Below are 24,899 nucleotides of genomic sequence, written 5' to 3' on the forward strand. Positions count from 1 at the left end.
GTTGAATAAAGAACTCTATTTAACCCTTAACTTGTTTCTGTTAACTGTTAACTTTTTTAGGACAGGTAGTTAATGTGGCGGTAAATTTAAACGCCCCGACAGGCTAGAAAAAAAAAACTACGCTAAAGAAAGTTCGAAAACGATACTATATTTTTCTCTTACACACCAAATGTAGGTGACGTTCTATTTGTGCGCAAGCGACAGTTGAAGTTAAGGATTCGCGGGATTTGCGTCAGCGTGCATTTCTGACACCATAAAACAAAAACAAAATGTTAGAAGTGTTCAATTTGTGTTGAATTTATTAGCAGATGAGTTAAATAAGAGATGTAATATAAAGTTCATTAAATCCTACTAATATTATAAATGCGAAAGTTTGTGAGTGAGTGAGTGAGTATGTTTGTTACTCTTTCACGGCTGAAACGGCTGGACGGATTTGATGAAATTTGGCGAAAAGTTAGTTAATAACCTGGATTAAAACATAGGATACTTTTTATCCCGGTATTCCCACGGAATAGGGATAAAATCTTGAAATAACAACCTCTGGGCTTAGAGTCATGAAATTTGGTATGTAGGTAGTTGGACGTCTGGAATAACAGATAGGTGACTTTTGACCCGATTTCCCACGGGATACCTAGGGATAAAATCTGAAATAACAACCGCAGGCTAAGAGCCATGAAATTTAGTATGTAGGTAGCTGGACCTCTGGAATAACACATAGGCTACTTTTTATCCCGATATTCCCCGGGATAGGGATAAAATCTTGAAATAATAACCGCTGGGCTTAGAGTCATGAAATTTGGTATGTAGGTAACTGGACGTCTGGAATAATACGTAAGGGACTTTTTGACTCGATATTCCCACGGGATACCTAGGGATAAAATCTCTAAATAATAACCACTGGGTTGAGAGCCATGAATTTTGGTATGTAGGTAGCTGGACCTCTGGAATAACACACAGGCTAATTTTTATCCCGATATTCCCACGGGATAGGGATAAAATCTTGAAATAATAACCGCTGGGCTTAGAGTCATGAAATTTGGTATGTAGGTAGCTAGACGTCTGTAATAACACATAAGCGACTTTTTGACCCGATATTTCCACGGGATACCTAGGGATAAAATCTCGAAATAACAACCACTGGGCTTAGAGCCATGAAATTTGGTATGTAGGTAGCTGGACCTCTGGAATAACACATAATCTATTTTTTACCCCGATATTCCCACGGGATAGGGATAAAATCTTGAAATATTAACCGCTGAGCTTAGAGTCATGAAATTTGGTAAGTATGTAGGAAGCTGGATGTCTAGAAAAACTCATAAACGACTTTTTGACCCGATATTACCACGGGATACTGCTGAGCTGAGTCCTTTTGGCATCACACTACAGCACAATATCTCTTATTTTCCTCTCTTCTCCTATTTATGTTTTTACTGTGTTTTTGTTGTGATGTAGTGTTTTTCTTGTCAATAAATGTTGTGAGTTTGAGTTTGAGTTTGGATACCTAGGAATAAAATGTCGAAATAACAGCCGCTAGGCTTAGAGGCATGAAATTTGGATGTAGCTAGCCGTATGTCTGGAATAAAACATAAGTACGCTACTTTTTATCCCGATATTCCCACGGTATAGTTTTGTAACTAAGGGACCCCATACATCCCTGTATTATTATTATTTCGTATTTTTTTCTTTAATTGTATACTGTAGTTTTTAAGTATTTTATTTGTAATTATTTTATTTTGAAAAAATGACTTTCTGCCAAGTTTCTTGCGACGCATTCTTCTTGGCAATGATGGTATTTCCGAAAGCGCTGGTAGTTTAAAAAATTAGGTGTAAAAGTGCCCATTTCGGCCTATTTACTGAATAAATGATTTGAATTTGAATTTTGCATTTGAATTTGGATAGGGAAAAATTTTGAAACTTCAGCACTGGGTTTAGAGTCTTGAATTTTGTACAGTTATTCACAACACAACCTCAATGAAGACCACGATATAAATATTGGAAATTTCCAGGGGAATTTTGTAAAATCCCGAAAATTTCAATTGCAGCTACTACACCGAATAGTTTACGCGTGCGAAGCCGCGGGTAAAAGCTAGTTATAATAATAATTGTAAGTCAAAAAGTACAAAATAAACTTTGTCCCATTTTTGTGACATTGTGGATTACATAGGTAAATAAGTTCCATCAGGCATGTCCTAAAAAACGGTCAGCGCCGACATTAGCTGGGATATGGTAAGTTTTTTTTTTTTTAATGTATGAATGCAGTTTTTCTTCTTATTAAAATCGAAGACATGGTTCCTAAGAACAGATCTTCGTATGTCTTATAATTTCAGACTTTCTCATACTGACCGATATGTATGTTACACCCTGTATATTCAACTTGTTTTTCAGACGTCTCACACTGTACCGAGACTGGGTTTTATAAAACAAGTAGTGTCTTTTCCAACGTCGACATTGGCGGAATCATCGATGGAGCTACACTTTCAAGAATTGAATAAAACAAGCGATGTAACATAATTTATTTAATGTATCGATCTCTAATAGGTCTATAATATTAGTAGGTACTGGGTGCGGTAACGCGGAGCGCCCGCGACCGCGACCGGCGACCGGCGACCGGCGAGATACACTCGTAACTAGTTATAGCAGACAAAGTAACAATTTGCAAAAGAAATAGAAAACAAAGGAGTTGCATTTTTACAAGCTAGCTCGCTCCGTCATTATGGGTTCACTGCGGCCGTCCGGCGCCGCGTCCGACGGCATTAAACCATATTCGCTCGGCTTCAATTATCCTTAATTAAATAACAAGTAAGTAACTTTGGGTTAGAATGCGCAATAAAAAAAACTCGTATTACTAAAAACACAACAAGTGTCGGCGCCGCCGCTCCAGCTAGCTCCGCTCGCCGCTTACGACTTCTTCCTGCAACACGAGAGAAGACGGTGCGCTGTAGTGGTGTGCACGGTAGACTCGAGGGCGGGCGGGGGTCGGGTCGGAGACAGAAAACGGGACGGGTGGGACGATCGGTACGGGTCGGACGGGTTGGAGACACAAAACGGGACGGTCGGGACGGAGATACAAAACGGGACGGGTGGGACGGAGAAAGAAAACGGGACGGGTCGGACGGTATGGAGACAAAAAACGGGGTAGGTGGGTCGGAGACAGAAAAAGGGACGGGGGGGACGGACGTGACGGGTGGCTCGGACGGGACGGGTGGGTCGGCCGGGACGGAGACAAAAAACGGGATGGGTGGGACGTTCGGGACGAGTCGAAAGGGACGGAGACACAATACGGGACGGGTGACGGTCCGGAAGGATCGGTCGGGACGAAGACACAAAACGGGACGGGTGGGACTTCCGAGACGGTGTGGGTCGGTCGCGGGCGGGGCGGGGCGCGTATACTCACTGGTCGTGGTTGTCGGTGTCGGAGTCGTCCAGCTCGGGCTTGGTGCGGCGCTTCTCGTAGACCAGGATGACGGCGCACAGCACGAGCACCTCGGCGCAGATCCCCAGGAACGGCCACAGCGCCGCGTACATGTCCTTGACGCGCAGCGCCGTGTGCCCGAACGGCACCGCCGGCGCCAGCGCAGCCTCGGCCGCCAGCGGCGCGCACACGTACGAGCCCGCGTCCGACCGCCGCGCCGCCTCCAGCACCAGCTCCCCGCCGCGCACGCCCGCCTCGCTGTCGCGCACGGTGGCCCGCTCGCCGTCCACCGGCGACAGCGCGGCGCCCTCCACCGACAGGGACTCGTTGTAGCGCCACTCCACCGCCGGCGCCGGGCGACCCACCACCTGCAACCGAACAATACATATTCACAATACAACGACCATCATCGACCATCAATATTACTTCAACACTCACGCAGCAAATTGATAGAACTACTAAATTACTATTCAGTGGCAGCGACCCGGTACCCCGCTCGGTTTTGCGTGAAAGAGTAACAAACATCCATCCATCCATACAAACTTTCATATAATAAGTATTAGTGAGATAGTGGGATAGTGGGATGTAGCACTTCTAACTTTTTTGGTATATGTGGCTGCTGCAATGGGAATGCAAATACCTTGCAGATGAGCCTTAGCTTCTGTCCCTCGACGACGTTAGTGTTGGCGGAGGGCAGGCGGGTGTAGACCCGCGCGTGGAGGCGCCAGTTTTCGCGCGCGGCGCCGGCTCCGGCGGCGGCTCCCAGCGCGCAGCTGTAGTTCCCCCAGTCTTCCTCCAGCGCGCGCGGCAGCTCCAGCGTGGCGCCGCCCTCAGACGTCTTGAAGCGATCCTTCATCTCCGCCTGCTCGAATATCGCAGAGCCGTTCTTATACCTGCAAAGATTGCGCACTTACAGTCACAACTAAAACAATTTCTTTGCTCACCCGCGACCTTCAGAGCAAAATTCAGCTTTGTTTGAGTTCGAAACGCGTCAGTGTAGTGTGGTGGTGGTGATAGAAGGGTTTGTGTGATTTGTGTGTGTCCGTACAGTGTGGAGGTGGAGGAACTGCATGAACACGCATATCTTGCATAAACTTAGCTATCATAAGGTCGCGGCCAGTCGCGGGTGAGCAAAGGAATTCTTTTAGTTCATTGATATGGTCGGAAAGTATCGCCTGATTCAATAAATTAGTTACAGTCAGATTCAACTTTTTGGCAATCGGTCGCTTTAGGTCAACAACCACTACTGCCAACGACTCCTGGCAGCAGCAGTAGAGCCAATACGGAACATTAAGACAATAGGTACAGATTGGATCCAAGATAGAGACAAAAACGAAGAAGCACCTAAAGTTTTATTTTTTCTTTTGTCATGTACCTATTTCATCATTAATGTCCACTTTTTTAATCTAGGTTTTGGTCTTAAGTCCTGTCAGATCCATACAAGAACTGTCAGTTTGAGCCTTAAATCAAGATTTAAAAAATCCTACAAGACGTCCTAAACGTCACGATTTTTTTGTTAGAGGAGTAGAAGAAGGAGAACAGTAGAAGGGTTTTGAGGTTTGTGGATACAGTCAGTCAGTAATGTCCAACGCGCTGACGTTCGTGATCGCATTCGCCAAGTATTTATATCCTGCTTTATTTTTAATGCCGTGTGACAGAAACAAGCGGTGAAAACGATTGTGATTCCGAGTGCGTCAGACAAGGCCTCAGGTTCGATCGGTTTGTCGGAAGCGAGGCGCGATATGCCGGTTCGGCCGGAAAATAAGTTAGACCCCCTACCTCATAAGGCGAAAAGCAATAAGGCTCTATGACCATTCCAAATGTACCGAGTAGCCCATTTATACTTCTTTTTTTTAGCATTACAAAGAAGGTAAGCGATCGTGACGTGTCTTTTAATTGAAAAACAAGTTTTGAAAAATAAGTCGCAGCAAAATGTAACAATTAGCAAGGACATTATGATCATTTACATTCTTTTGGTGTCTTGAGTAATAGTTACTGTTTTTTTTTAAGTTTTTCAATAAAAAGATTCGTCAAGATTGTTTACCTTATTTCTAATGCTAAAAAAACGAAGTATAGACGGGTCAGAATGGACAACTCTGATAAAAACTACATTAATCATTTTAAAACCATTTTTAATACAATCCTGCCTTTTCGCTGCCTGTACTCTTTGTTAACTGTACTCGAGCTGTCATTCGACCTACATATCAGAACTAAATCTCAAGTCAATCCAACCATTATGTGGGTCAAATTTCGAGATTTGGTTATTGGTAGACAGATACGAATGAAATGTAACAATTTTCTTCACTACGGCCAGTGCTGGCCGTATTGTTTAGTGTTCTGGCGCTCGCAATCACATTCACCATCTCTTTCTACCCTCGTCCTACACCGTGAGACAGAAAGAAGTGGTGAAAACTATTGTGATTCAGAGTGCGCTAGTCATAAGGCCTCAGGTTCCATTCCTCAACTGAGTACCTATGTTTTTAGGGTTCCGTAGCCAAAATGGCAAAAACGGAATCCTTATAGCTTCGCCATGCCCTGTCTGTCCGTCCGTCTTAGCTTAGAGACTATTAGTGCTAGACAAGTATAATTATGCATGGATATAATACACAGTAATTATGCCTACAAAATAGTAAAATATATATTTTTTTAGGGTAAGTAGGTAAGGTAACTCTCCCGAAGACGCAAAGCGAGGGTGTTTTTTTTTTCTCCTCTAACCTTACAGTACGAGTGCAAATTTATCTTAAAGTCGAGCGTCGATGCCGAGTGCCTTGTAAAGTGTTGCCGCAAAGAAAATGAACAACAACACAGATGTGAGATGTGACAGGCGAATGAAGAACCAGTGACGAGAACAGGAAACGAGCCGAGGTGATACCGACCTATCCAATTAAATACGACACTAAGGGCTGTTTCACCATCCATTGATTAGTGTTAACTGACGGTTAAATGTGATGCCGTCTCCATCTATTCGAACAAAACAAATAGAGACGGCATCACATTTAACCGTCAGTTAACACTAATCAATGGATGGTGAAACAGCCCCTAAGTATCACATATCGCAACAAAAAGTATGGATTAAAAACGTGTCGCGGTGTTAAGTATGTCAACAAGATAGTAAATAATGCAAAACGTAGATAAGATTATATTGGCGTCATAGCTTGATTGGTGTTTGCTCACGTTTAAAAATTAAATCTCCTCCGTCTTCGAATGAGCTCTCTCGTACGTTAAGGACAGCTGTAAAGCGCGCAAACAGACGCGGGAAGCATGCGCGCGCGACGCTGACGCAGCGATAATGGGGGGGGGGGGGCTGCGCAACTCACGGCCGAATCAAAAAGATATGATTATCATGCAGATGGAGAGATAGCGAGTTACTGCTGAATCCAATCAACTTGTTACCATCTGAAAAACCTCACTGCGCACCGTTCACTAATGAAATAAGTCTTTAAAAAAACTTACGCTGCGTTCCGACAAATGCGCAAGATGTGTTAGAAGCTTAACCGAATTGGTTTTAGCGAACCGAAAGTGGAACCTGACAATTTAGTTTATCGGAACCGAAAAAATCGAACCAGAATCGGAGCCTGAGTATAGGTGGACGAGATGTTAAGGGTAGGTCTACTAAACCTGAGGGTCTATTGCGCAACGTTTGACAAATCAGAATCAAATGAAAGTTTTCGCATACAAAACTGTCTTTATTGTCGCGAGTTCAGAAACCTAACATAATTAGCCCTTTGTATTTTTTGATGTACGCGGATGTCCAGTCGCAGCGGAAGCGACATCCGAATAGACTTCACGTTTCTAACGGAACCGGAACCGAAACGGATGTTTAATATCAAACGGAAGTGACTTAGCGAAACGGAATGGAACGAACATGTGGTTTTAGCTGGCGACGATGATAGATAAATGAGCGTTTTATTGGTTAATCAAACACCGAAAATCGGAACCGGAACCAGCCTATCCTTGCCTGAGTTCATTTCGTGGACGAAAGATGTTAAGTGGTAGGTTACTAAACCTGAGGGTTTGATACGTTACGTTTCAAGTCCGAGGATCGTGCACATCGTGCCATCCAGCATACGAACAGGCATGATGATGTGATGCGATGTCAAAACGTCCTATCAAAATTAAGCCCTGTTTTCCGTTCATGAAATGTCGTTTTCATGTACAGTCGCAGCGGTAAGCAATGACATTCGATTTAGTCAGCTTTCAAAATTAACGAATTTAAAATGAAACGGAATTTATTATAATATTTACATTCCGATAAATAAAACAACCAGAACGGTTATGATCACTGTTTTTAAACAGCTGAGCTTTTATGTTTGATAAATGAAGCTATTTTCAAAAACATTTTCCAAGGCATTTTCGCACAGTTTCAAATCAAAATAAATGCAAAGTACTACCTTGTCGCTGTTACGTTCACTTTCGTACCCCGGACCGAAAGATGAAATTGAAGTTCCAGTTAAATATCCTGAGATTTTGAATACGTTTAAAGATTAGTAGAGTAAGCACGCGAACCATGTCAGTGGGGACAGCAATTTTATTAGCTGAATTTTGAGGCTTATGCAAGTGATGATGATGATAGATGTCAAAGTCCTGATCAAAAGTCTAAGGGGCTGTTTCACCATCCATTGATTAGTGTTAACTGGCGGTTAGGTGTGCTGCCGTCTCTATTTGTTTTGTTCGAATAGACGGAGATGGCATCACATTTAACCGTCGGTTAACGCTAATCAATGGATGGTGAAACAGCCCCTAAGGGTGCTACCTCTGTTTCCGGGTCCCTTTCGGAGTTTAGTTTTTTTAGACATTTTTGATCAGGACTTCGAATTCTATAACATATCGAATAGGAATATCGAAAGGGAGCGACGGATCGACGTGATTTTTGGCATAGAGATAGTTGGGTCAGAAAGTGACAGGCTACTTTTTTTCTATCCCGGAAAAATGCAGTTCCCGAGAGAACAGCACGCGATAACCGAATTCCACGCGGGCGAAGCCGCGGGCAAAAGCTAGTACTACACACAAACGCTGCAAGTTAAATGAAAGCTTGTTATTGTAATGAACAAATGAACGATGCGGTCGATGAACTTTCAGACACTAACTAAGACGTCAATAACGAATAATTTGAATAATTAAGTTCACCCGTATCGAGTTTCCACCTGTCACTAAGGACCGCTACTGACTACACTATAGTGCATTGTGCATCAAGGGGCGTAAGAAGGAGATTACTAACGAGTCTATTAGAAGCCCGACGCCGGAGGCAGAGGGCTTTTAATGACTCGAGTTTGTAATCCCCTTACGACCCGTGATACACACAATGATAATAATCACATTGCGAGGAAAAAAATGCAAAAATTTAATTATTTTGTGTCCAAGCACTTCACAGCTCAGCAAAAGCAAGACGCTAAGAAAACAACTGAATAAAATATGGCTGCCTGCCAATACAGGGGGCTACTACAAAATTCGATAATCGAAGTTCGTATCGTACCCTCCCTCTCACTCTCGTATTAAATAATATTAGCGTGAGGAAAACTATATGAACTTCGATTTTCGAATTACGTGGTAGCCAGCCCCCCCTGACTGTCACTTTTTTCGAGTCGTCTACCATATACGTAGATAATACTAAGAACCGTGTTTAGTTTAGAATTCGAATGGTCTTACGGCCAGATTATTCCAAGATGCTAAAAAAATATGTACAAAAATTATTGCAAAACATTTTGATTATAAATTCAAAATATAAAAATAACGAAGTTTCATGAAGCGTGGCAAATTGTTATGGTGTAAAATTGGGTTATAACTAAATTTTAAAGATGTGAATAAAACGTTGGCTGACTTGAAACCTCTTTAGTCTGAAATGACGTACCTACTAACTTTTTAAAACTAAAGTCATAACTCCCTTGGGGAGGAAAACTATACGTAAATCCATAATTCCCGCGGGAACAATTGAGGCCACTGTCCTATAGTATACAGGCATGGAATAACATCATTGACGAGCAAGTGTGATGAAAACGAACTAACGACCTTCCTAATTAATGAAATACTCGCGGTTTCTGAATGTGACGAACAGAAAAGCCACGACATTGTTAGCGCAGAGCTACTGATGTGCCAAAGGAAACTTTCCAAAAATTTTTGTATAGGGATTGAAACTTTCCGTTTCTTAAATTAAAATTTCCTATATAGTGCTAGCGGTACGCCCCGAAATTCAGCAAAATGCTGCACACCTATTTCCAGAAATTTCCGAGAAATTTCTCACCTTTTTGGGAACTTTCTATAACTTAAACATCTGTCTGTACGTAGAGCCCGTTCACACAACGTAAGTTTTATCGGATCTGCTAACTATCGGATAGTGAACATGACTGCCCAGTTTTGGAGGATCCCCCGGTCCGGATCTGGTTCTTTGCAGGATTGTTGTTCCGAGCTTGTGAACTGAAATACTGTTGCCATGCGGTTATCGTCAGGCGCTGCTTGTTTCATTGAGAGCATACTTCGAACGAGTACTCATTCTCTGACCCTTAAGTCAGCACATATACTAATATTATAAATCCGAATATGTGTATTTGTATGTTTGTCCGTTTTTCACGTCGAAACGGAGCGACACTGAGCGACGTGATTTTTGGCATAGAGATAGTTTATGGGCCAGAGAGTAACATAGGCTACTTTTTATCACGCACAGCAATCCACAGTTCCGGAAGAAACAGCGCGCGATAACCGAATTTCACTCGAGCGAAGCCGCGGGCAAAATCTAGTTTCTATCTATACCTAGTGCCACCCGCGAAGACGCGTGATTTTGTCAAAATTGGCCATTAATGACATTGTAATAAGAACCACGGCACGCGTCATCGTGAATGACTCTACCTATAACTTTGCACCTATAACCACGTCCCTGAGTTTGTTGAAGATATTCAACGTGAACACCGGCCTATTTCGTGAAAAAACTTGTGTTTTGATCCCGTGCCTGCAGCGAAGGGGGGACGGCGACTATAATATTATAGGGGGGTAAAGGCGGTGCAGGGGTGAGCTGTGAGTACGCACCAGACATAAGGCAGCTTGTCGGCATTATTGAGCGTGCAGTTAAAGGAGACGGCCCGCTGCAGGTCATAGTACACGATGGGCCCCGCCTCGCTCTCCGCGTCCGCCTCCGCCGCCGCCGCCGCCGCCGCCTCCGCCGCCGCCTCCGCGGGGACCGCCGTCGGCGCCGCCGTCGTCTCCACACCTGGAACAGACGAGTCCCACAGTCACGATGCGATAAAACATTACTTTCTGATAATGATTTCGCTGGTTACATTTTAAGTTGAAGCTTGATGAACTTATTGATATTTTTATACTGTTGATTTTATAGTATGACTGAACTCTGGAAGCATTTTTTTTTTTTTAGACATAAACAAACACGCACACGCACGCGTGCACAGGACGCGGCGAGCGGCTCCGCGCCGCAGCTCCCGTCACCGACGATCTCATTTCACATCGCTGATCAAGTGAGCAGGAACAATTTTTCCAAACCAAAAAGACAATGTAATAATTTTAATGTGAATGAAGAAAAATCTCAGGGGCTTTATCAGAGTTGGGAGTCGGCCGGTCCGAGCAGCAGTCGCTCGGGCACGTAACACGGTAACTCTCGTGACAGACCGCAGGCGGAGAGCCGCTCACCGCCCTTCAGTGCGGTCTCACTCTATTATAATTCAAACTAAGTAGCAATAATTAGGCGGCTACTGCGAACGACGTTCTATTTAGGTATTATAGATACAAAAGGTAGGCACGGCCAGAGCGCTACCTACAGCGGTGGCAGCCGCGAAGCCGCGAGCGAGCTTCGAGGAGCGACCACCGACCTCAAACACTACGCGCTAACTACACACTCGCTAAACACAAGGAGACCGACACTACTAATACGTAATCAATCACAACAACGACTAAGGTAAGTCAGTTATTTACGACAAAATAAAAATACGTCAAGGACACCGCTCAGCCTCCGGTGCAGAAAATAAATATTAATAGGCAATTATTGCATCACATTTACCAGAGTAGCACGGAAAGTTTTATCTCATCATGTCCAAAATGGAAACAAGGCGTTTAACTGGCTCAGGATGACTTCGTCTACGGTCCCATTTTATCACCTTCTTTTAAATCGTCCACAGTGCCACGTCGTCCGGCTATTCCTAAATCTTCCACTTTCTGATATCGTCAATATCCCATTTTGTCTAACTTCCTATTTCAACCACAGTGCCAATTCGTCCACTTTCTTTTACTAAAGACAGTACTAACTACTTGCTACTTGGTTAGCGGTGCCAACTCGTCCGCATACCTACCTTTATCGACCAGCGCTGTTAAGTTGTGAACGAGTTTTTACATAAAAATACAAAGAAAATTAAACTGCGGACCCCGTGCCCGTGGCGTCTAGGTACGGGCATAATAATAGAACAAGTCTGGATAATGAACGATAAAATAATGTTGGCATTGTAGTCTAAATAGGAACGTTAACGAGTTAACACCGTGGTCTAAATAGGAATGTTGACGAGTTGGCACTGTGGCCCCCGTAAGAAAATGGACATGAAAGGAAAATGACGATATAGGAATGTTGGCGCATCAGAATTGTAGACTATATGAGAATGAGGACGATTAAGAAGATGATGAAATAGGACTGTGGACGAAGTCACCCTGAGCCGTTTAATTTAGACAGTAGATGTAATTGATTAGGAATTATTTGATTAATAGTCTCCTGCGAAGTGCAGCAGCAGGCCAGCGGCGCGGCGTGGGCCCGCCGCCGCGTGGCCAGTGGCAACTCGACCCTGACCGTGTACCTATTTCCATCCCTTCGCTAGAATCTGATCGCGTTTACCGGCGCAAAGTAGTTTAATATCTTATCGTCAAACGCACCGATTTAGTCGTCTTTAATTAACCAACTGGAACTTAGATTACAATGAAATCCGTGTTTGATTCTCAATATCTACTCGGCGTAACCCGTCACGGGAAACGTTATCAAACTTATACTTTGATTCAATTTATTAGCCCGATAACGGTCGACGGAATAGCAACTCTCAGTGGTACTCTCGGCCGCGGACGGGCCCGCTCCGTAAAGAAAATCGAAGGTGAGGTTTCGGAATAAAAAAAAAATGTGCTCGACAAAACAATGTCTCGTTTTATTAATCCAAACTACAATGCACCTACAGAGAACGAACAATTCTACAGTCGAATATTAATAGAGTAAATCCAAACTACGGCCAAAGTACGAGCAGCGAAGCGAATTAGCGAAGAGCGGTCAAATGCGGGCGGTGTCGGGCGCGGTACCGGGGTCCGCCTCGACCAGCAGGCGCAGGCGCTGCGCGTCGGGGCCGGCCGCGCACGCGTACACGCCGGCCATGTGCGGCGCGGCGGCCGGCGCGCGCAGCCGCGCCCGCAGCCCCTGGCGAGCCGGCGCCGCCACCGGCGCCTCCCCCGCGGGCCGCAGCTCGGGCGGCAGCGGGCGGCCGTCCTCGCGGCGCCACTCCGCGCGCTGCTCCACGCGCAGCGCGCACTCCAGCTGCAGCGGCGCGCCCGAGCGCACGCGCACCACCACCTCGCCCGCCGCAGACTCTACACAGGGCACAGGGCACAGGGCGCCGCCTCACTACCGTACTCGCTAACGCGGTCATAGTCATACACGCAAGAACATTGGCACATGATCCCAGATAAAATCCCACTATCCCACTAATATTATAAATGCGAAAGTTTGTAAGTCTGTTTGTTTGTTTGTTACTTCACCACGTCTAAAGCACTGAACCGATTTAGATGAAATTCGGTATACAGATAGTTTCGAGTCCCGGAGAACGAAATAGGAGTTTTTATCATGGAAAATTGCATAGTTTCCGCGGGATAGCGATAAAAGAACTCTGCTCGGAGTCGCGGGTAACGGCTAGTTGTACAATAAACAGTTTAGGTCGACACGGTGGAGGCTTCCACGGAAACGCAAGCAAAATTCTACTGTGCGTTGAGATTGTTTTGAGCATCTCAACTATAACTGACTTAGAGATGTGTGAATAGTGTTTGCAGCTTCCAAAAAATATTAATTTGACAATAAGAGGTACTTTCAATCAGCTGGTTACCACTGGTTCCTATTACCTTTATAAACTCTATTACATTATCAGATAGTTTTATTTGAGTTCTCTAACTTTGCTGTTCAGTTTATTCTGTCGTTTTTTTTGAAACTGATTAAAAATATGAACAAAATCACAATTGTTATTCCTGAAATCTATCAAGTACCTAGGTGCTGTTTAGTAAAAATGTAATTTAGATCTAAAATGTTATTTTAATTTTATCAAAGATAGGTATGACATTGGAACTTTTTCTGTAGTTTTGATAGCGAAAAGAAGAGTCGCTGTAGTTCAATTAGACCATTTATATGTAGTTTTTAGTTTTTTATAATATTAAGCTGTGAGCTTGAAGCACTCAGTCAGTAGGTGAAGGAGGAGGGTTAGGGGGGATAACTCCTGGCACTACTTGCACTTTGATTGAAGCTTAATATTATACACAAAAGGATCAAAAAAGCCTTTTCACAAATATTTTGTATTTTTGAAAGACCTATCCAACATAGGTACTGCACCATGCAAACCAACTTTTTACAAATGGGGTAGGTACTCCACAAATCTATTTTAATTTATTTTCACAACCTGGTCAGCATGATTATTATGTTAACAAACAGACAGCAAAACTACATATGAGAGTTCTGTTTTTGCCGTTCTTACTGGGGAATCCTAAAAATGGGACTATAATCTTTCAATTGTATCTAAACTATATAATAACACACTGCTAAAATTATCTGCAAGACAACATTAGCATCTTGGGGTAATAGTTTTCGTCATTGTGTTATCACAGAGAAGAGTCCACAAACAAGTCAATGAAATGATAAAGACTTGGTTATTTGCTCAGATAAGACAGGCATTGTTAACTTATGTTTGCCAGTATCAGCAGCAGCCCTGCCCCAGCAAACAGGCATTGACAATTAAACTGTACCTCTCAACTAATTGAATTGTAGCTAGCTGACGGTGTACTATAATAACACTGCAGATTTGATTTTGAGTTTCAAGGCCAATAAATGATTTTGAGTTTGACTGTACTTTACAAGTTCCTTTAAATCAAATGCGAATATATAATAGTTCCCTTACAGATATTGGTGAAGCAATAGTGAATAATCTAACACTGCAGGTCTTGCAAGTCACCAGGACTGCTGGAAATATTAACTGTTGTCACTAAACTATTCTTTATTCCTCTAAAAGGATTACAATAAATCATCAGATCAAAATATGATTAATACTAACTAGTAAAATGTACTACATGGTAATAAAAAATATAAATTGGAAGTGCAAATTAGAGCAGTGCAGCAGTGGTATGAATCATACACAACAATAATTAAACAAATATTAAGGACAGGCCTTTGTAGTAAGCGTGACATCACTCGCCCGCGCCCGGAGCGGCTGGGCTGGGTACGTGCTAGTGCTAGGGCTGCCGAGTTCCGAGCTAACGGGGGACGGGAAATAGCGATAACGTTGTTCCAGACGTCTGTCTACGCCTTAACGTAATACGTTAACCGACATGCGACTCGTCTGCGAGAGACCACTAGTATCGTAAAACGGCACGAATATCCAAGGACAATCAATGATATAAATAAAACTAATTACATCAAAATCTAATACATTCACTTACTTTGTGCTTTTGATGGAACTACATTGGCTAATAATAGCAGAGCCAACGGCAAACAGGATAATGCTCGGCGCATGGTGCGGCCGTTTCTCGCAGTGGCAGGGCTTGAATAGGAAGCTCGCGACGCAACTCGGTCAATCGATGGAATCTCCTGGGCGGATTGGGGCCCGACAGCAGCAGTCAACTGGCCCGACTGAATGACAGGCGAACAATGGATGGGCACAAGATGGCGTACTGCTTGAAGTAGGCTACAAGTCAATTGTCAATGTCAGAAAGCAATGAGTACTGAATCTACAGGAAGTGTGATAGTAGCCTGAAAGAAGTTAACTCTGAGTTCTCTTAGACTACCATAAAAAATGGATAAAATTATTATTTATCTTTTACCCTTCCTGATCTTTTCCAACCCATTTTTCTAAATTCCGATCCTTACGCATTTCCCTTATCTTATTCCGTTTCCCCGTTTGGCTAAATGCGCCAAGAGCGCGAAGCTACAATAAAAAAAAAATGGACAATTAAATTGGTTTAGCGAGATATAGATTAAATAAAGGCTATTATTTCGAAGGGGTGCCGACATAGTCGATATTTTAATAAAAAAAACTGCTTAGTATTTTTTCGATGATGAATACTTAATCAATGTCTCGGACATTGAAATGTATGACGCCATCTTTTGACGAATAACTTTTTTTTATTGGGTATCAATATCAAAAATTCATTTTTATTAAATAACATCAATCAAATCGAAATTACCAATCATTAATTCAGGGGGGGGGGCTGAATTTTTGTATGAAGATATCGGTATCAGTACCTATTATAGACTTTGGAATCGGCAGCCCCACGTCTTGGGGTGAGCACGACCCACCATGGCCCCCTCTATATACGCCTATTATGGCCATTACCTCTCATATTTAGTTTTCTAGAATTTTCTTACCGTAGTTCAGTGTTTTTCAAACTGGGTCGCGACCCCTCTGGGGGTCACGGATACCCCTTGAGGGGGTCGCGGTATCTTTAAAATACTCTCACCACTATGGTGTATGATTATTCAACGTTTGTATTATCAACGTAGGATAATACAAATAACTGTAAGTGCAGGTAGGCAGGGGGTCGCCTACGAATAAATGGGGTCGCGTCCTCAAAAAGTTTGAAAAACACTGCCGTAGCTCATAGTCCAACAATACACAAGAACCCATTTCTGAAGTTACATTACAACGAACTAGAAATAAGAGCAAATTAGTAAATCTACAGCTCTTAATTCATATTGACAGCTATCCGCATATTTAATTTGAGTATAGATTTATACTAACTTTGTAAGCACAATTTTTTGATATTTTCGAGCGTGGGCCATATGCTCTTTTCAACAGCTGGCAAACATTTAGACATTCTAAAGCATCTGGCTCTCTCAAAGATCTGGATTCGACCAGTACACGAATGGAACTGCAACCAGGCAAAATGAAACGAGAGGTGAACATGTAAGTTTGTTTATTTATTGTTAATGATGACACAGAGGAGGCTGCAACTACGACACTGAGCGGCGGCGGCCGGCAGCCCGTGGCGCGTGGCGCGTGGCGCGTGGCGCGGGGCGCGGGCGTCCGGCGACACGTGGCGCCGGGGTCTACCGCCACAGCGCCACACGCTCAACAAGGTCACTAATCATTATATACACGTAATAATCTCTGCACACAATCAGATCCTACGAGTGTTCCCCGACGCATCGACGGTCCGCCGCCGGGGCGCGGACAGGTCACGTCACTAAACTTATTCTTAATATAGAGGTACATACAATACGGCTACATAATACGTAATACTCGACCGTGTCCGACGAGCGCGGTCTCCTTTGGCATCGTCTACATCAGTTCTTACTTTCATTACTTTTATCTCATTCTTTGGTTTCTCAACGCACGCACATTCTTCTTTCGCGCGGAATCACTGGACTAACTAATATTGCTAATATACAAAAGAAACATTCGCAGCGGCTCGGCGACGCCCGCAGCCCGCCTCGCAGGCGGGACCGGGTCGGGGCGTCGCTGTCATCGCCGCGGAGGAATGATATATTCGAAAACATCGGCGGCGGCCCCGGGCGGGTGGCCCGCTGCCGACGCGCTAGCGTCACGCTACCCATAAATACAGTTAGGTATATAACATTGCACGAAAACGACGCGGGGCGTCACTTACTCGCTAGCTACGTATCGTATTCGAATAAATATGTAAGACCGGGAAAGAGAAAGAGAATACGCGGCCGCGTGCGGGACGACGCTCGGCGCTCATGCCCAGATCTGGAACAGAAAACGGATGCGGTGAGCGGCCCATGAACGTTTATGAACGTAAATTCTTTACTGTACAAAATTAAGAAAGAAGTAAAATATAAAATATTATTTTTATTTATTTATCAGTTGACTGGATGGCAAACGAGCAAAATTGGGATTGGGATTAGGAATCAAGGGCGAAACCAGCTCTATAGCCAGGGGGAAGCGGCCCTCCACATTTAATATCAATGTGCAGGAGTAGACCTCATACTTACACGTTGTCTCAGTCTCAGTGTGCGTGACTGACGGTACGCTTGCGGCTGAGGCCACGTTCGAGCCACGCACACATAAACTTGTCGTATGGATACGTCTACAACTACTATTATAAAACGTGGACGGGTCCTTCTTTGTGAGACAACAGATCTGTACATGGTCAAATTTATTTTAAATATGTACTGTTGGTTAAGCTCTAACCTGGACCGCCCCCCTCCTCTGCCCACCCTGGATCTGCCCATGAGACGAATGGCGTAAAAAGAACAAGGACGATATCAACAAATAAAGTTTGCTTCTTCGATAAATTATTATTTGTGAGGTGTCAGCAGTGAGGCCGTGTGTCGCGTGTCGCGTGTCGCGTGTCGCGTGTCTACTGACCCGGAGCGTGGTGTCCCAGGAGGCGGTGGCCGTGTGTCGCGTGTCGCGTGTCGCGTGTCTACTGACCCGGAGCGTGGTGTCCCAGGAGGCGGTGGCCGTGTGTCGCGTGTCGCGTGTCGCGTGTCTACTGACCCGGAGCGTGGTGTCCCAGGAGGCGGTGGCCGTGTGTCGCGTGTCGCGTGTCGCGTGTCGCGTGTTACTGACCCGGAGCGTGGTGTCCCAGGAGGCGGTGGCCAGCGCGGCGCCGTCGGGCGCGAGCTGCAGGCGCGAGACGCGGTGCTCGTGTCCGCAGAGCACGCAGACGCGTGTCGCGCGCAGAGCGTCCCACGCGCTGGCCGTGTAGTCGCTGTAGCCGGCGAACAGCAGGCGGCCGCTGAGCGACCACTCGACGCTGTTGACGCCGAAGATGATGGAGTCCTTGGCGTAGCGCGCCACCTCGCGGTCGGCCCGGAGGTCGAACAGGCGGCAGGCGGCGTCGTCGCAGCCCGAGGCCAGCGCGTCCCCGCCCGGGTGGAAGCGCACGCTGGTCACGTCGCTGCGGTGCGCGTCGAAGGCCTGCACGGCCGCGCCCGAGCGCATGTCCCACACGAGCACGGCGCGGTCCGCCCCGCCCGACGCGAACGTGTCGCCCGTGTCGCTGGGCGCCGGGTCCAGCGCCAGCACGTCGGCCGCGTGTCCCTGGAACGTCTGCAGCAGCTGGCCCGACCCCACGCCCCAGAGCGCGGCCGCCCCGTCGCCCGACCCGGTCAGCAGCTGCCGCTCCGTGCGCGGGAACACGCACGCCGCCACGTACGACGTGTGCGTCGCCACCGTGCGCTTGCGCAGGCCCCGCCCCCGCCCCCCTCCTCCTCGCCGGCCCCGCCCCCGCCCACGGGGAACACCGTCACCTTGTTGTCCAGCCCGCTGCAACATAACGAACGGTAAGGATTACGACCCGCCCACCGAGTCCTGGGACGAACGACGTGAAACGAACCTCGTCTCGGCAATCCTAAAAATCACTGACGTCAACGACTGAGACAATGTTGCATTTTTGTTAGATTTTCTCGATTATTCCATAAAAATTAAATGAAAATTAATAATGTTGTCTGATAGAACCCTTCTTAATATATAAGTTAATGTGTCTACTCCAATAATTACTCGTGATAGACTTTTATATTCCTTAAAAACAAATTAATGTTTATGACCATTTTAAAGAAAATAAAGTCTATAACGAATAGTTATTGGAGTAGACACATTAGCTTATATATTAAGAAGGGTTCTATCAGACAACATTAATAATTTTCATTCAATTTTTATGGAATAATCGAGAAAAACTAACAAAAATGCAACGTCATCTCAGCAGGTATAAACCCTCTTAATTCAAAATTGAATAGTGACAAATGTAATGCTGCTCTGCTCACTCACATTCACACGAATACGCGAACCTCCGAGACATCGCAAGACGATATCCTCTCCTTAATGTTTAACACTCATTGCTTTGGACGATGATTACTTTATTGACCAATAGGTGTCCCTGTACTTGAAAAGAGCCTCAACAAAGTTTGTTTTGTTTGTCTGACTGTAAAACTATTAAGATAGATGAATATATTTGCGCGTATGTGAGTGCCCCTTTTACTTTTTTTTTTTTTTTTTATAAAATTCTTTCTTTTTCAATATGTCGCTAGTCTCTTGTTCTAGGATTCGCTTGTTGACACTATTTGCGTCTGGATAATACCGACCCTATTTGTACACGCCCATAGGAAGTCATGTCAGTTTAACACTCATTTCTATGGGCGTGTACGTACCATCAGCCAAATAAGTGGTCTATCAATTTTTAAACAAGTTCCTATCTAATGAATATGTCGCTAATGTCGAATTTTCAAGTTGACAGACACGTCTATTGGCATTATTGTTTTATGACACGCAAACGATTATCAACTTTAGGGTGGTAGACCATATATATATTTGGTTGATGGTAGGTACGTACCAAAAAATCGGGTTGGTATTTCCATGTCGGTATTATCCGGGCCGGTAAATAGTGTCACCCCGCTTGCTGAGTATAGCGTGTGGCGGGCAGTGGGCGGTGGGCAGTGGGCAGTGGGCACTCACCCGGCGGCGACGAGCGTGCCGGAGGGCGCGTAGGCGCAGGCCATGACCCAGGTGCTGGGCATGGCGATGGTCTGCTCCTTGGTGGCCGAGAACGCGTCCCACACGATCACCTTGCCGTCCTGCAACATGCCAGCGCCAGGTCACAGCGAGCGGCCGTATGGATGCTGTTGAGGGGCAGTACTCCCTCGAAGCGCTAGAGGAGTTTCTGACAAGAGGAATATCGCTCGCTAGAATGCGTTGGTATCGCGAGGTTTTATAAAGGTTGTCGACTACTGTATTACGCAACGCACAGACAACGCGTAGTTAACGAAATTCACTCACTTTTCTACTTGCAGTTTGAGAAATTATCGTCGTCTGCGCCGAAAAATACGCCATGCGCAGCCATAGTAAATTTTTGTATGCCTCTCCATTTTCAAAATTTTAGAAAGAAGTTTGTGAGCTGGTTATTATGCTGTACTTTATTTACCTTAATCAAGTCAGTAAAGTCATGACACATATGCATATTTTTGTTACTTTGACCATATCAAATTTTTTCATCACACTTGCTCATAAACAATGTCATAACATGCAGGCTACCTTGGTTGCAACCCCCCAAATAAAACCCTCGGCCTCAATGTGCTTGTCACGAAACCCGTGGTCGGTAAATGAGTCATTGCCCGTACTCATTTTGTTGTCATGAAGCCCAAGGTCGGTAAATGAGTCTGCTACTGCATGGCGCAGAGGCTGGCGCTGCCAAGAGCGTAGTCAGCGGTATCGGCATTTTTTTTACATATTTATTACTTTTTCTTTTACAAATATACAATTTTACTCGCAAATGTGATGAAAAACATTGTATGTCGCACGGGCGGTAGTACGCCCGTAGAATTACGAAGATCGACTTATCAAAGCCCTCAGTCTTTGACTTCGGGTTTCTAATAGACTCTCGTTAGTAATTCCTTGTTACCGCCCTTAAGACATAATGTACTATTGCAGTTGACTGTAGAAAAAATAAGTTGTGGTTGACCTGCGAGGAGGAGACGATGTGTCGCTTGTCGGGCGCCCAGTCGCAGCACAGCACTTTGGCCTGGTGCCCCTTGAGCACGCGCCGCGGCTTCAGGTTCGGGAAGTTCACCGCCTCCAGGCGCTCCGCCACACTCGCCACTGCATCCCCACAACAAAAACAACAACCATACTGACAGACCTTACACGCTATTACTAATATACATTACAACTAGGGAGATCTTGGGCCAATTACACAGTAAGTAATATATTTTTACAGTACATCCAGCAGACGATGATGGTAATATATTTTTTTTTTTATTTGACTGGATGGCAAACAAGCCCATAAACATCTGCAACACCAGGGGTAATGCGATGGAATACCTCAAGTGCCAGTAATTTCACCGGCTGTCTTACTCTCCATGCCAAAACACAACAGTGCAAGCACTGCTACTTCACAGTAGGATTAGCGAGCAAGATGGTGGTAGCAATCCAGGCAAACCTTACACAAGGTCCTACCACCTGCAAAATATACATATACATATATATGTGTGTGGATAGACTAGTGTAATATAGGCATATTACACTATTCTATCCACAATAGCCGCAAAAACACTCACTCTCTCTAAAAATTACAAATGATTTAGAAAGCCTGCCCTCAAGATCTCAAGAACACCTTCACATGTAGCAGCTCCATTAATTGATAAAAAATATTGGCAAGAAATCAATCTGTTTCTGTCAATGCCTAACATCAGTGGTGACAACAAGCATAGTACCACTCTCTACGTTTACCCAGTAGCAGAAAAGGCACGACACATCCGAAGCCAGTTGACAGACGACACTAGATATGTTTTGTTTGCTTAGTTTTTTTTTTCAGAATAATCCATTGTTTTTTTTTTAATAAAAGATTGAGCATTTTTGTATAATGTATGTAAGAAGATAAATTATTGCATTGATTCGACCCTAGAACTTTACGAAATTCCAATAGAATAATAATAATTAAAAAAAAAAGAAATAATTCATAGATATGCGAAATCTCGCAAAACACCGAGATCTTGCGAGATTAGACCTCTTAAATCTTGCAAATACCGCGATTGAGGATTTTGATGCAAGATTGCACTCCCTAATTACAACTCAACGTAACTGCAACAGCCCATACATTACAATTGCAGCTTGCATGCAGTTTTGCCGACCATAAAGAAACTGAATTGAAAAATGCATGGGCATTGGACGGTCACTGCTAACGGAATCTGTCGATAGCAACCCTTTATGTGAGTCAAGAGCTTCTCAAGAGCGTAAGTCTTTGAGTTATGGAACCTTATTTGAGCTCAAACTTTCAACACAAAATCTATCCTACCAAAGTAGTCTAGATTATTTTAATAGATTACATTTTGTATAGACATTTATATTACTACAGAAAAGGGAAAGTTGAAAAAGATGGAGGAGACTTTTAACTTTGGGGACCACTAGAGTAATTAAAAAAAAGTATAATAATAAATAAATGTGACATTAATGACTTTCTAGGAATGTGATAATGTGAAATATTGATAAAGACAACTTGGAACTTTAAAAGTCTTTTTAAGACTTAATAATATCTTCTTATCTCTGCTTTTAATGGTACTCTAATATCAAAGATTTTAATGGATAGGCATTTAATTCTAGCAAGCATTTTAAGCGCAATACTTTTTTCGGAGGACTGTAAGGCTGCGTTTCCACCAAAGATGTGCGAGGAATGTGTTTTACACAAACCAATAAAATGAATTCTATTCTATTCTATTCTCAATAGCGACAGTTTATATAAAAACAGGTAGAAAAAAAACACTGCCTAGCTCTAGTGGAAATAAGTGAGCAGTGCGAGGATAGGTAAATCAAATGTTGCTATTGGTTCATGAAAACACATTTCTCTCAACACAGCCTCGCACATCTTTGGTGGAAATGCAGCCTAAAGCCCAGTTTCCACTGCAAGCAGAGCAGACTCAATAATGACTTAGTTTAACATACGATTGGCTGCATGAAAGTACTTATACCTGACATCTATGAAGTTAGTTGACGGAAGTTGAAGCTAAGTCAATGCAATGAGTCCACTCTGCTCGCAGTGTAAATTGGGCTTAAGGGAGACGAGCTGATGGGAGCAGTACTGGGTGCGGGAGGGGCACTCACGCGTGACATCGTTGAGCTTCTGGCGCTCCTCTTCGAGCTTCTGCTTGAGCGCCTCGGCCTCGCGCAGCAGCGACTCGAGCGTCTCCTCGGGGCTGGCGCCGCCCGCGCCCGCGCCCGCCGCCGCGCCAGCCGTGTCCGCCGCCATGCCCGCCGACAGCCTGCCGCTCAGAGCCCGCGCATCCCGCAGCCCGCGCCGCCCAGCCCCGCTACAGCCCGTGCGCCTCCCGCCCGCGACACCCGCAGGGATGCACACTGATTCGTCGACGCTGGCGCTACTCGATGAACATTCCCGCAGTTCGCGCTGGCTTGCGACTCCTTTTATATCATAAATTACTTTTCAGCGCAATCAATAAAGATTTTCAGTCAACTTCGATTCGACAAACGTCAAAAGCCGGAAACGAGGTCGCGCCACAGGTTAAAGTAAAATATGACTCGAGTAGACTCGACAACTCCAGCGGGCAAAGAAACTTCATAAGGGAGTTAAAAAAAAGCCTCGAACAGCTTGAACAGGTCATTAAAAAAAGGTAAAGGTGTGTGGTATTTTCAACCATATTTCCAATGTCTCATTCAATCAATCTCTAAAAATATTTGTCAGATTATATACGATTTTACCGAATATCTCCTCGAAAGACAAGCAACTCACGAGATTCACCTATCATATGTTTGACAAATAAACGAATTTTTATTTGAGAAGTGTGTAAATCATCATCATCATCATCATCAGCCATAGGACGTCCACTGTTGGACATAGGCCTCCCCCATAGACCTCCAGTTGCCTCGGTTGGAAGCGGCTTGCATCCACCGTGAACCCGCGACTTTAACCAAGTCATCCGTCCATCTCGTTGGTGGACGTCCTACGCTGCGCTTGTCGATCCGCGGTCTCCACTCGAGAACCTTTCGGCCCCAATGACCATCTGTTCTCCGTGCTATATGATCCTTGTTCTTCTACGTACGTATCTCCTCATTTCTGATTCGATCCCGTAGGGAAACCCCAAGCATAGCTCTCTGAGCAATTCTGACCCTATTTATAAGACGTATAGTCACACCACGTCTCGGATCCATATGTCATCATTGGCAACACACATTGGTTAAAGACTTGGCACTGAGCTGCACTGAGGGATTTTGGACGAAAAGATATTGCGGAGTTTCCCGAACGCTGCCCATCCGAGTTGGATTCGGCGATTGCCCCCCTTTCGCGAAGTGTCTGAATGAGCGTCTTTAATTATCTAAGGAATGATTAACTTCGGGAGCGGTTTTTTAGGCACGAGTTAGGACTTTTAGATGAACGCGAGGGTGCTGTACATTTGCAGCCTTTGAACGTATGCAAATCCAGCGCGTTGCCGACTTATTTGTGTTCAAACTGAAAGCCGATGAAAAATTGGGATGTTGAATGTGTGATGTGATGTACTCGTGTTTGTGTGTGTGTGTGTGTGTGTGTTTATGTCGGTGTATTTGTATTGTATAGTGTTGTGAAGTGTGACTTGGCAGTGTCCGTTTCTGGTTCTGTTGCCGTTGTCCGCGTTGCAGAATTTAATTTATAATATTTATTAGTTTGACATTTGAGACCTTATACATCTCCATTTCTTTATTTTAATAATTATTATTAGTTTTTGACCTTGGAGGCTTTTTACACCTCTGAAGATTGTATAATTTAATTAATTTAATTAGTTTACTTTGACATTTAGAGACTATATACATCTCTGAATTATTTAGAT

At 44.5% G+C, this 24,899-nt stretch overlaps 2 protein-coding genes across 2 annotated transcripts; both read right to left on the reverse strand.

Moving 5' to 3' along the window:
- Window positions 1-2,501: 2,501 nt before the first annotated feature.
- Bsg (immunoglobulin domain-containing protein Bsg) lies at window positions 2,502-15,516 on the reverse strand. The gene is made up of 7 exons (XM_074097578.1): window positions 15,452-15,516; window positions 15,071-15,315; window positions 12,659-12,964; window positions 10,430-10,610; window positions 4,053-4,305; window positions 3,395-3,780; window positions 2,502-2,911 (listed from the first exon to the last, which is right to left on the reverse strand). The coding sequence occupies exons 1-7, from the start codon at window positions 15,499-15,501 to the stop codon at window positions 2,899-2,901; spliced, it is 1,434 nt and encodes a 477-aa protein (XP_073953679.1). The 5' UTR covers window positions 15,502-15,516; the 3' UTR covers window positions 2,502-2,898.
- A 1,010-nt stretch (window positions 15,517-16,526) lies between these two features.
- On the reverse strand, window positions 16,527-23,607 carry Gbeta5 (guanine nucleotide-binding protein subunit beta-5). The gene is given in 6 exon segments (XM_074098110.1): window positions 16,527-17,337; window positions 18,163-18,789; window positions 18,792-18,861; window positions 20,047-20,165; window positions 21,050-21,186; window positions 23,185-23,607. Coding segments are annotated over 6 exon segments (1,110 nt in total). The 5' UTR covers window positions 23,330-23,607; the 3' UTR covers window positions 16,527-17,325.
- Window positions 23,608-24,899: the final 1,292 nt, after the last annotated feature.

This window comes from Choristoneura fumiferana, chromosome 14 (assembly GCF_025370935.1).
Source record: "Choristoneura fumiferana chromosome 14, NRCan_CFum_1, whole genome shotgun sequence".
In the NCBI taxonomy this organism is placed as follows: domain Eukaryota; kingdom Metazoa; phylum Arthropoda; class Insecta; order Lepidoptera; family Tortricidae; genus Choristoneura; species Choristoneura fumiferana.